This window comes from Vanessa atalanta, chromosome 30 (genome assembly GCF_905147765.1).
Source record: "Vanessa atalanta chromosome 30, ilVanAtal1.2, whole genome shotgun sequence".
NCBI classification, from domain to species: Eukaryota; Metazoa; Arthropoda; class Insecta; order Lepidoptera; family Nymphalidae; genus Vanessa; species Vanessa atalanta.
In genome coordinates, this window is record NC_061900.1 from 3,083,874 (window position 1) to 3,097,098 (window position 13,225).

At 35.4% G+C, this 13,225-nt stretch overlaps 1 protein-coding gene across 2 annotated transcripts; it reads left to right on the forward strand.

The window, feature by feature from the left end:
* The first annotated feature begins 202 nt into the window (after positions 1–202).
* On the forward strand, positions 203–10,103 carry LOC125075235 (zinc finger protein OZF-like). 2 transcript variants are annotated; one of them, XM_047686931.1, is made up of 10 exons: positions 203–589; positions 1,350–1,457; positions 2,122–2,553; positions 3,772–3,860; positions 4,544–4,666; positions 5,781–5,890; positions 6,881–7,094; positions 8,539–8,650; positions 8,954–9,058; positions 9,967–10,103. In XM_047686931.1, exons 1-10 carry the CDS (start codon positions 425–427, stop codon positions 10,099–10,101), a joined length of 1,593 nt encoding a protein of 530 aa, XP_047542887.1. In that variant the 5' UTR covers positions 203–424; the 3' UTR covers positions 10,102–10,103. The 2 variants fall into 2 exon arrangements, with proteins under 2 accessions (XP_047542887.1, XP_047542888.1); XM_047686932.1 differs by having other exon boundaries at positions 206–589; positions 5,781–5,891; positions 6,894–7,094.
* The last annotated feature ends 3,122 nt before the right edge of the window (positions 10,104–13,225 follow it).

Here is a 13,225-nt window from a genome sequence, read left to right on the forward strand (position 1 = left end):
AACTTAATAAATATTTATTAACATTACTAACTTCGTACGTAATTCTTCACAATGTTTTTTTATAAAATTTTTTTGAAATACCTTAACTAGTACTAACTAGTTTATATACATATTATTAATATATCTATAATTATTTTTCAATACAATGTCTAGACTAATGAGATCTCTAGATAAATGATATTTTAATAAGTTTTAAAGGGAAATTATGCATAGGCAACACTAAACTTTTCGGCACTGTGATATTAACAATGCGGAAAAAAATTACAAAATCAAATAAAACGTTGATACTTTCCGCAGTGTGAGAAACCACCGAAGTAAAAAAGTCATACACCCTAGCAGTAAAACCTCCGTTACGAGTGAAATGTATTAGTAATGGCGTCGTGAATTTACATTGCAAAATAAATACAAACTTTTATTATTAAAAATGGCTGTAGATTTAAAATTTAATTTAAATGTTAGTTTAAATAGGGATGAGACAAGAGTGTCTCAAGATAAGATTTGCATTTCTTGTTTAAAAAAAGAAGTGCCTTTTATAACTTTGTCAAATTGTGTACATATTAAGGTTTTCGATTTTCTACTGGACTGTAAGGTAATAATCTGAGATAAATTTTCGTATTATTCAAATAGTTAATAATCTTTGTGTATATATAATAAATTTATATTAATCATACCAATTAAAAAGTACTACATCTACTATAGTCACCCTTTAACATATTGGTATCTTGTTACAATAAAAATGGAGAAGGTCTTATTAAAAATGTTTGTAATATAATTACTAGGATACCAAAAGCGTTATTAATTATTAATTACACAAGAACTTAACATTGAAATAAGAAATACCTACAAATGTATTAAATTTTTTTTTATTTGCAAAATTAACAGTTCATTTTTACAAGTGGAATGTTTGGATAATATCTTTGCTTCTATTTTTTTTTATAATAGTTCCACAGATTTTATAGTATTACTTTTTTTAATGTTTTATTTTAGAAACTTCTATAAAGTACTATAATTTAGACACTTATTCAAATTTAAGAAAGAAGAAAAATTACTTTCTTATTATATCTAACAAATGAAAAAACAATACTTTTCGAATATTTATTAGTCTATAGAACCTTCTTGTTATATTTTTTAAATTCATTATTCATAAATATTTGTACCCGGATTCTATTTTTAAATCTTTCTTGAATCGGATTGCTTGAAAGAGATACCATAAGTTGCACTACACAATAAGTATTAGACCTCAGCAATATTTTTATAATAGATTAAAGAGATAACTATTTGTTTAGCTAGGAAATGTAAATTTATTATTTAATTAACATTAATAAACTATTTTCAATTTATATTTTCAGATGGAGTTACTGGACCATTTAATATGCTACACATGCCATAGTGTGATAAAAAAAATACAAGACTTTAAAAATCAAGTCAATCACAGCATGAATAAATTGTATCATGAGGTAAGTATTTTGAATATAAAAAAAAAATACACATTCCACTGGTTGTCAAAAGAATTGAAATAAAGGAATATAATTGAAAAATTATATATAACATAACAAAATTAATGGAATTAATAACAACAATAAGAATTATTAAAAAATATTTGTTTTTTAAATAATTATTATAAATTAAATTAAATGTTATTATAACAATATTATCTTACTTGAAAATAAATAAATGTAATCAATAAATACCTAATTGTTATGAAAAAAGGTTTTTTTTGTTATAATTTATATTACACAAACCACTGGGCCATCTCATTTAAATATATCTATATTTAAATGAGATGGCCCAGTGGTTAGAATGCTTGCATCTCAACTGATGATTGCATGTTCAAACCCAGGCATACTCTAATTCTCATGTGCTTAATTTGCGTTTTTAATTCTCGTGCTTGTTTGTGAAGGTAAATATTGTGAGGGAACCCATGTGTCTTATTTCAATAAAATTCTGCCACATGTGTATTCAACTATCCACCGACATCCTTTGAGCAGTGTGGTGGAATAAGCTCCTAAACTTCAAAAGGAGGGGGCTTTAGCCCAGAAGTGGGACATTAGCCCAGAAGTGGGACATTAACAGGCCGTTACTTTACTTTATTTATAAAAAGATATGCTTCTTATATTCCAGTCAAAATATCTGAAAACAGTGAATGTATACACACAGAGTCTTCAATTTTCAAATATAGAAATAAATTCAACAATAAAATCACAACCGATCGAAGTTCAAATATTAGAACCGACAGCCACAGATACATTCATAGATATAGAAACGGAAGTTAAAATCGAACGTAAATCCGACACCGAACAGGACGTGCCTTTGATAGAGTTGCAGAAAGAAAAAAAAAGAACGAAAGTCAGCAAGGCGAAGACGCCATTACAAAAAAAATACGAAGGGAAAATACGTACAATAATGCTGAGCGAGGAGGAAATGCTGGATGAAAGGAAAGATGAAGCGTTGAAGAACAGTTATTTAAAATTACCATTTAAATGTGCATTTTGTATAACGGGTTTCGACCATGAATTGACATTGAAAAATCACATGGAGAAACGTCACGGTAAAGTAAGTACGGCAAATTGTTTTTTTATATGGTAACACAGTTTACCGTTACAATTAGTAACGTCCTTGTCTCCTGAGTTAGGCATGTAAATGTGTTTCAGAAGTCACATCTAACAATTATTCGAAACATTACGAAATTATAGCAACATGAATTAACTTATTGGAAATCTATAACACTATTATTAAAGAAAAATAATTGGTGTAATTTAAAAAATGTCTTGTGTAAGAGCCGAGATGGCTTAGTGGTCAGGCAGGCACCACTGAAATTTCATGTGCTTAATTTGTGTTTATAATTCATCTCGTGCTCGGCGGTGAAGGAAAACATCGTGACCTGCATGTGTCTAATTTCAACGAAATTCTGCCACGTGTATTCCACCAACCCACATTGGAGCAGCGTGGTGGAATATGCTCCAAACCTTGTCCTCAAAGGGAGAGGAAGCCTTAGCCCAGCAGTGGGAAATTTACAGGCTAATGCTAAAAAAAATGTGTTCGCAGAGCGTGCTTACGTACGTGCGTTCGTACTTGCTTGCTTGCGTTTGTGTGTGGTGTGTGTGTTTATTATTTTATTGCTGATGTACTTTTTATTATATAGGGAGGGGGTTGGGTAAACGTGCGATCTGATCTTAAGTGATAACCACACATAGACATTGGCTCACTACTCACATACCTTGGGAACTAAGATATTACGATCTCTATGCCTTAGTTACACTGGCTAACATAACCAACTAACCGATACATGCAAATGCTAACTATTGCTGTTTAGTGGCAAAATACCTGATGAGAGGTAGAGGATTCAGAAGGGTTTGCACGAAGTCCTGCACTTTTCACCAAGTTAATCATCATGATCACCCTCTGTTATTCCACTGCTGGACGTAGGCCTGCCCCAAGGCGCGCCACTGAGCCCGATTTTCGGCCCTTCTCATCCATGTTCTACCGGCCACCTTCCGTATAACGTCGCTCCATCGTGCCGCAGGGCGTCCTACACTACGCTTGCCGATTCGCGGTCTCCACTCCAGAACCTTTTTGCCCCAACGGCTATCAGTTCAGATGTGACTTAAGATGAAGCGAATTTGGTATCACTGGCTTTGATTATAAATAATTAGTAACGTTGACAAAACACGTGGTAAAACAACAATGCAGTCTTAATTTTGAATGCGGACTCTTACACCGAGGACATGGTAATCCGTTGTAACTGTTACGTTTTTTTTTATTTGTTCGCAGAAGAGCGACGGCATTGAATGTAAGATCTGCAATTCAATTCTGGGCACGAAGACGTCGTACGATGAACATTATAAAAGGCATTTTAGAAGGTGAGCGCTTTTCTTTTTGGTGGTATAGGTTGGACGAGCATATGTGCCACCTGATGGTAAGTGGTTAATGGTAATGAAATATTAACCATTCCTTATATCGCCAATGCGCCACCAACCATGGGAACTAAGATGTTATGTCCCTTGTGCCTGTAGTTACCTTGACTCACTCACCCTTCAAACCGGAACACAACAACACTGAGTACTGTTGTTTGGCGGTAGAATATCTGATGAGTGGGTGAAAGCTTAAAAACTTTTGAATTGATGTGACAGGTCAGGATCTAAATGTTCTGTGGTGTTCGAATCTCTCGATCTAATGGCTTCATATGAGACCACATATCTCAAGGTTCTAGGTTCGAACCACAGGTCAGGCCGAAAAAAAATATTGGATTTTCCGTCGAAATATTCGCAATTAAAGCCCGAAGTCAGGAAGTTGGAAGTATGTATGTACGCTCCCGTGCCTCGGAAAACACGTTATGCTGCATCCAGGCATGTTTACATAAAACGTGTACCACGAGAAAATTACAACGACTTTACCTAAAGCTTAATATGACCACTAATCCCAACTAATATTATAAATACACGTTGTAAAGGATACAGAATTGGTGTTAGGTACCTAACACCTGACTGATCTCTTTTTAATTCTTCACGTTCAATGAGATAAGTAATTAGTCGATATGTCGCAGATACGAGTGCGTTGAATGCGGCCGACGCAATAACAACGTCTATACGGTGCTGAAGCATTACAACGAATGTCATGGAAGGATAAAGACGAAGTTCTCGTGTAAATTATGTGATTTTTCCACAGAGTGAGTAATTTTTTTTTTGTGATAAATAAGCAAAGGTATATCAAATCATGCCCATAATTCAAGAGCAGGAGGCTGATCTCTATTGGCGATGCAAAGATTATGCGCTCGCCTCTATTGGCGAAATTTAGAAATTGTCCAAGAACGACGCTTTTTGGTATAAAGTGGAGGTAACGTTTAAACATAATCAGATCGACTACGATTCCAAACAGAAACACGTTGCTAGTGAACTTACGATATATTGTTGCGTTCCTCAATGTAGTACTTACGGAGATTCGAAGAAATCACAATTCCACTCCATGAGAGCCGAGATGGCCCAGTGGTTAGAACGCGTGCGTCTTAACCGATAATTTCGGGTCCAAACCCAGCACCAATGAATTTCATGTGCTTAATTTGTGTTTATAATTCATCTCGTGCTCGGCGGTAAAGGAAAACATCGTGAGGAAACCTGCATGTGTCTAATTTCAACGAAATTCTACCACATGTGTATTCCACCTACCCGCTATGGAGCAGCGTGGTGGAATATGCGTCAAACCTTCTCCTCAAAGGGAGAGGAGGCCTTAGCCCAGCAGTGGGAAAAATTTACAGGCTGCTAATGTAATGTATGTACTCCATAATAATTCCTCTCCAGCACGCTTTGGTTTTATGTATATTATTTATCATTACATAGTATAAAACAAAGTCGCTTACCGCTGTCTGTCCCTGTGTATGCTTAGATCTTTAAAATTACACAACAGATTTTGATGCGGTTTTTTTTAATAGATAGATTGATTCAAGATGAAGGTTTTTATGTATTTATGCACAATATATTAGAGAAACACTGATAATTTTAAAGGTTTCTAAAGTGATGTCGTTAATAAACACTTTTTTTGCGCTTACATTGCAAACGCTAGCTGAACCCTACGAGATAGATCAAGATAATGTACTACAGTATTGTACACCTTAAAAAGGTCTCATAACGATAGCCCACAATAACCATTTTTATGCTTTACTGTTTATGAGAAATCATTGCTTATTTATGAATCTTTATCCAATTAAGTACCTTAAATACAGTTTGCATGTAATATCGATCAATATGACCCTGAACTGACTAATAAATTCTCGTAATTTGCCCAAGGTCGCACAGAATCTACCGTTATCACCGCGACAAGCATCGCACGAAGAAGGTCGAATGTGAACTGTGTGGCAACTCCTTTGTCAACAATGCCGGCCTGAAGATTCATATGTTGTAAGTATTCTAGATTTATGGCCTACGTGGTTCTTCTAAGCACCTTTTTACAGGGCCGGATCTACCATATGGCATTTTGGACTTCAGCCCAGGGCCCCGTGGATTCATAAAAACAGGCGATACTGCAAAATAATCCATATCTTTATTAAATTAAACAGATCGTATGGTTTGCAGCCCTGCGAGTCCTGCAATTAATCAAACCCATTCAATTAATTTAATTCAAGTCTACGTTCAGATATGTCTTAGGTGGGCCCTTAAGTAGTAGCCCAGGGCCCCCTAAGCTTACCTTCCGGCCCTGCCTTTTTAGTAAATTATATTGGCTTGTGGGAACTTTATTCAATGCCCTTATATGGCCTTAATTCATTTACTTATTTAACCGAATGGTGACAATGAGTAAAACTTATTGTACAATAATAACACAATAAGTATTAAACTTTATATTTAAAACAAATGTGATCCTTTGCACACTTTGGTAAACAAACTAAATCATAAACAACTTATAATTCTTTGAATGCTATAATTATAATATTCTTTATACACTAGACTTATTATTATCGCTAACTGGTTTGTAAGGTGAGTGTGCCAGTGTAAATACGAGTCCAGAGACAACATCACAGTTCTCAAAGTTGGTGGCGCATTGAGGGTGTAAGATGGTTGGTGTTCTTATGTCGATGTCTAAGGGCGGTGGTGACTTACCATTAGATGGCCCATCCAGATCCCTTTAGGAACAAGTATTCTTGTACTGTGGCTTGAAGGTAACGCCACATAGTGGTGGCATAAGTTTAACTAGACAGAGGAGACCCTTGCCCAGCTGTGGGAAATTTACGTAATTTATGTAATTTCTTTTTGAGTAATCGTCAAAACTTGTCCTCTTAGTTGACCAACTTAACTTTGCGTTTATTTTTTTGAGTTACAAGGCTATGAATTGGACGGATTCAATGAGATTCAACTGTGTATCTCTGTGTGTGTGCGTGCGTATGTGTGAAAGGTGTGTGTGTGCAGCACGGTGCACCGGCAGTCGAGTCGCGTGTATTCGTGCGACAAGTGCGGCAAGGTGTACCGCGCCAAGTCCGGTCTGGCGGCGCACGCGGCGAAGCACTCGCCCGCCGCGCCCGCGTACTGCGCCGACTGCGGCACGCACTTCCAGACGCACCTCGGCCTCAAGTACCACCTCAAGCACCACTCGCGGCACAGCGACAAGAGGTATTTAGATGTTGAAAAATAGTAACTACCGAGTTTCTTGCCGGTTCTCCTCGGTAGAATCTACATTCCGTACCGGTGATAGCTTTACTATAAATAGTTTGTTAAATGACGATTCAAAAGTGCCTGTAAAAGCCTACTTGAATAAAGTATATTTGGATTTTTTTTATGATACTCGCCAAGTAGAATTAATATAATATTATTTTTAATATATAAACAGAAACAGCTCCAAAACTCTGGTTTAAATTCTCTATTGGGCAAAGATTTCGCGTTCTTAGTTCATCTATACGACGTATATTCTGTAAAAACGCAATAGCGTTTTTACAGAATATACGTCGTATATTCTGTAAATTATATCACAAAATAACATAAATAAAAACAAGTATAAGAGTCGAGAACTTATACTATTATTGTATATATTTTTTATATATAATACGTTGATAATCGGCGTTAAATATCGATTCCAATGTTTTTATCTTATCAAAATACATCGAAAAATTATACCAGTTTTGGCTGTGGACGTTGATTTTTAAATTAAAAAAAAAATACGAAACCAACAAGAAAAACAAATACTGCAAACTTCCGTATACCAAGCAAATGTGAGGATGTCCAGTCCGCGCGATATCGGAAGACGAAAAGGCCCTCTCATCGCTAGGCACCGTCCTTTCATATGTTTACTTGGTATAAATGTTAACAAAATGACATCTGAACATCTAACACTAGATGTATTATTTTGTACTTTGTAAAGGACTGTAAATATATCTTTATTTATAATACAATACTTAATTTTACTTGGTGGTAGAGCTTTGTGTAAGCCTGTCTGGGTAGGTACCACCCACTCATCAGATATTCTATCGCCAAGTACACTGAATCGTAGTGTTGCGGTTAGAAGGGTGAGTTAGCCAGTGTAATCACAGGCACAAGGGACACATCAATTCAAAAGTTTTTAAGCTTTCACCCACTCATCAGATATTCTACCGCCAAACAGCAGTACTCAGTGTTGTTGTGTTCCGGTTAGAAGGGTGAGTGAGCCAGTGTAATCACAGGCACAAGGGACATAACATCTTAGTTCCCAATGTTGGTGGCGCATAGGTGATGTAAGGAATGGTTAATATTTCTTTCAGCGCCTTTGTCTATGGGTGGTGGTGAAGGTGGCCCATATGCTCGTCCGCCAACCAATGCCATAAAAAAACAAAAAGAACACTTAACTTAACTTCCAAAATTCCGATAACTTTTATCGGAATTTTGGAAGTTCTTCGACGTTCAAAGAGCAACGAACGAATATCATAGATTATTCGAGCTCTCGACCAATGAAATCGCTTCATTTCGATGTCAAATGTTGTTTATTGGTCTTTATTCGTCTTATGGTTGGAACATGCTAAAGGAAACAGGCCAAGATGAAACACACTGTACCGAATGAGTGACGTCATCACGCTTTTTTCTACAGATTCGCCTGTAACGAATGCGATGCGAAATTCATAGTAAAGAGGTCGCTTCAAGACCACATAGACTGGATGCACTTGAACAACACTGAACACGCTTGCAACAAATGTACAAAGGTATGAACCAAATCTATTTTATATTATCCATCTCCCTCTCTCTTTCTCTGAGCAACAGGGACAATATATAGTTTAACAAAAGTTGGTCCTCTGCGAGCCGGATAAATTGTATTCCAATACGTGTAAGTTTACAAGTGGCGATGAATTGTAGACACAAATTTAAATAGGCTTAGCCTAGCAATGGAACATAAGGCAATGACTTAACACACTTTTCCTTACACGCAATAATAAACCTTATAAGTGGTAAATAAAGTTTAATTTCGAAACTTTAAATATGTGTTATAATTTTGTTGCTGTTTTAAGGTATTTATAAACAGTGCCAGTTTAAAGAAGCACAGGGAATTTGTCCATGAAAAGAAAAGGCCGCCGAGGAATAAGATCTGCGATCATTGCGGGAGAGGATTCACGGTGAGTTATGGTAACAATAAGTATAAGATCTTGGTGGTAGGGTCTTGTGCGAGCCTTGAACCGGTACCACCCTCTTATCACGTATTCTATAGATTGTTTGATGAATAAATGGTACCTACCTACCAACAACGGCTATTAAAATTTTCTAATTTCATAATAATATAAAGTTTTAATTACTTTATAGCTTAAATGAATTATTATTATATTTGTCTCCAGTGTGTGCTAATTCAAAGACATTATTTGGTCAAGAAGTTATTTATTATTACGCTTATTTACGTCGTGATTTTAAGCAATACAGCATTAATCCTTATCCAATTAAGTACCTTAAATACATTGTGCATGGCTATTTTCGAAGATGCTACATATTTAAAACGCAGGGACATAGCGGTTTGTATTGTCTAATGACAAAAAGCTGTGAACGTTGTTTATAAAGATGTTCTGTAGTAGATTAAGTATCAGAATAAGCACCCGTTAAAAATATTTACTGTTCAAACCAAGACCGCGGGGAATGGTGGCTAGAATGCTGGCAGTATTTCCCCGTCGAATCGCAATTTCGAACCTCTGGGCAAAAACCAGCCCTCAAGTCACCAGTGGAGGCAACAAGGCGAGGTGTTATAGTTTTAATAAAGGTTTTTGCACTACTAATCCAAAGTACCTTCAACCTTTCAACGGTAAAAACAAAAAAACGTAATTCGAATTAAGGGACGATTTTTTGGTTCGTGTGTGGATCGTTGCTTTTACCGCTCCGGCTCCGGTTCTTAACACTCTTTGATGACGGGACCAGCATACCAAAGCATAGAGCGTTCCACACTATGGTCTGTCCTTGTTTTCAGGAAGCCAGTATCACTCAGGTCTCTTTCCATAATTAAATCATCATTAAAGTTGATGTGCGTTTATATTGTCGCCAGTCGCTGTCTATCCTGCGGTCGCACATCCGAACGCACACGGGCGAGCGTCCCCTGCAGTGCGCGCAGTGCCCCGCCACCTTCGCGCACTCCGCCGCGCTCTACACGCACAACAAGCTATTACACACTAAAACCTAATAAACACGAAAATAAATATTAAGCCGTTTGATTTAACTTTCCTTAGTTAGCTGTGTTTTCTTTGTAGACGCATAATATATTATTAGTGAAAGGGATCGTGGGATATTCTAAAGGAAAATTCGTCAGTAAACAAGTGTTAACATGTCGTTAACTTCTTGCTTTCAACAATAATAAATCTGTACTAATAATATATATGCGAAATGTATGTCAGTCTGTTGCTCTTTCAAGGATAAACCACTTGACTGAATCTGATAAAATTTGTTATGAAGCAATTTTGAACTTCGAGGAACGGTATAACTTCTAAAACAACTCAAAAACAAGAGCGTATTCGTGGGCTACAACTAGTTTAATAGATTAAATTTTCAGTGTTTTTTAAATTAAAGATTACACGGACACACCATTTTTGTGAAATGAATATATTATCAGTATTTAAAACGGGATATTTACCATGTTTTTTATTTTTATTTGGTGGAACTCGATATTTCGACATTATCTACGAATGTCTTGTTCACGAGACTAGTTTTAAATATGATAGTAATAAAAATAACTATGTTAATTTAAAAATCTTATAATGAATATATTGTTTGAATTTTTAGAATTGCCCTAAAATATTATGACGTATTTTAACGCAGGTATGAGATGCCGTTAACACTCTCATTGGCTTTTTTGATAATATTAACAAAGCACATAAAATTTGATTTTTAACGGTATTAATAAATAATCATTATTATTCATAGAACAATGTTTTGTTCACAATGTGACGCGGTGGACCCGAAAACTGAAACTTTTATGACAGCGGACATGATCGTGGTAATGGCGGCAATTATTTTTTTTTTTAATTTGTCTTATAATGGTGGTTTTGTTCAAGGCAATGGATGACAGATTGTAAAATTTAACAGTTATCGGAAATTTATTTTAAAATTGATGTATTTCTATTAAATATTCTTTATCACATCACAATTTATCTTTTTCCCAGAAAAGCGTTTTGAAAAAAAAACCATTGATTTAAAATTCACATGTAAACAGCCGGACACTGACATTTGTTACCTGTGACGTGAATGACGTCATAACACATAGAACAAAACAAAGTTGACTACGATGATCTAACCTCAAACGAATATTCAGTGGAAATATTATACCGTTCTTATTGAATTTGTACAAATGTCAAGCTACAAGACGTGTGCAGTGCCTATGTGCAAAAGTACAACAGTCTCACATCCTGAAAAATTGTTTATACACGTCCCTAGATGTACTCAACGACGAAAGAAATGGTTACAGTTAGCACGCCGAGACCCGAAACTTACGTCTGCCAAATCTGTGATATATTTTTGCGAAGACCACTTCGATGTAAGCATTTAGAAAATTAAGTTAGCCTCTGATCTGCCTAAAATAAATAAATCCTAACCTAACATTATGTACATGAAACATGTCATAAAAAGTAATTTCTTAATTAATTTGGGGCATTGCTAGTATTCTTTTTTTAAAAAAAGAATGTAATTGTGTCGCATCACAGTTGCCCAATGACATGGAAAATTACATTCAATACAGTGTAATGGGATTTGTCGGCAAAAAAAGAATGAAACCAGACTGTTTGCCGTCGAGATTTCAATGTCAACCGGACAGAATGAAACGCACCGCGCCGCCACAGCCGCGATCTGCCGTAAGCAAACGGCGGCGTATGGACGTTATGCAAGAAATATTTCCGAACAAAATTGAATCTCCATCTACATCCGGCATCACAAGTGAAAACGGCGAGTATACAGTTATTAGTTGAATTTTTTAAGACTAGGTTTATTTTCAAAGTTATAAAAATACTAACAATTTGTTTTAATTCAAAAAAATCGAAAATTATTATAAATGTGAAAGGAACTCTGTCTGTTACTCTTTGGCTGGTTGGAAAAGCTTAAACCCCAAGAACATACTTCATTAATGACTAATAATCTCTACAACACGAACAAAGCCGCGGGTGACAACTAGTATTGTATAGGTAATTATTATTAGTCCATAAGGGATCATATCGAACTTATATTTATATTTACATACATGAATATTTTGTGTCTATGTGTTAAACCATAGGATATTCTACTATCTCCGAAAAAGTACTTCAAAATGTGTAAATTTCCAAATAAAGAGCTACTAAGAATATATTCTGGAAAAATTAAACCCATAGATATAAATTAAATTTGAAACTTTTTTAATTGGCAATTCTCAAAACGCTGTCATTTTGGTGACGTAATATTGGTAAAAACAATAGTCATGTATGACGTACGAGTGGCATTCGTAATTCAACGTTAATAGTTTTAAATATTTGGTGTTTTGCAAAAAAATAATGAATTACCATCGCTATCGTTGGTGCATAGTGTCTAGTTGTCCAAATACTAGCATTAGAACTACAGAAAAGTTGTTTATCAAAGTGCCAGATGATATTAAAATGAGGAATGTTTGGTTGAAACTCGCAAAACGAGATCCTAAGTCATTATCAATTAAAAGTCGATTGTATTTATGTGAGGATCACTTCAATGTAAGTAAAAACCCCTAATTAAAATCTAATAATACTTTGCCTTCTTATATACGTATAAATAAAGTTGATGGTAACATAACCTAAAATTTCTATGAAAGCCATTAACTAATTAGCTATTAATGCATATTATTTCAGTTGGAACAAGATATGGCAAATTATATGGAATACAAAATAATGGGATCTGTAAAACATATTAAAATGAAAGTAAACACCATTCCATCCAGATTTAGTTTTAATACTGAGAAAAAATGCAGATCACCTAGTACTAGACGGTCAACTCTAGCAAACACACAAGGGCTGGATACTCCAGGGACTGAAAACAGCAAGCTATCTGAAGACTACATTGAACCAACGGCAACATCATCTAAATCAGGTATATGGTCCAAATGTACTGAAGATGGTACCAATGGTTACTGTATCCTTAGCATAGTGCTACTAAGTACACTTACAAATTTAGAATTTATGTTACATTACGTTAGTACTTGAATTTGAGAAAAATAGAGTGAATAACGCAACCCAAGTGCAAACACTGACCGCTGACAAGTGAATCCAAGCTCAATTACTATCACAGGAAAGAAAATCATTACAAGCAAATATCTCAGC

Coding starts and splice junctions, on each gene's coding strand:
- LOC125075235 (XM_047686931.1), top strand. CDS start 425: ATGGCTGTAGATTTAAAATTTAATTTAAATGTTAGTTTAAATAGGGAT. Junction 2,554..3,771: donor TGGAGAAACGTCACGGTAAA/GTAAGTACGGCA, acceptor ATTTGTTCGCAG/AAGAGCGACGGCATTGAATG. Junction 8,651..8,953: donor CTTGCAACAAATGTACAAAG/GTATGAACCAAA, acceptor TGCTGTTTTAAG/GTATTTATAAACAGTGCCAG.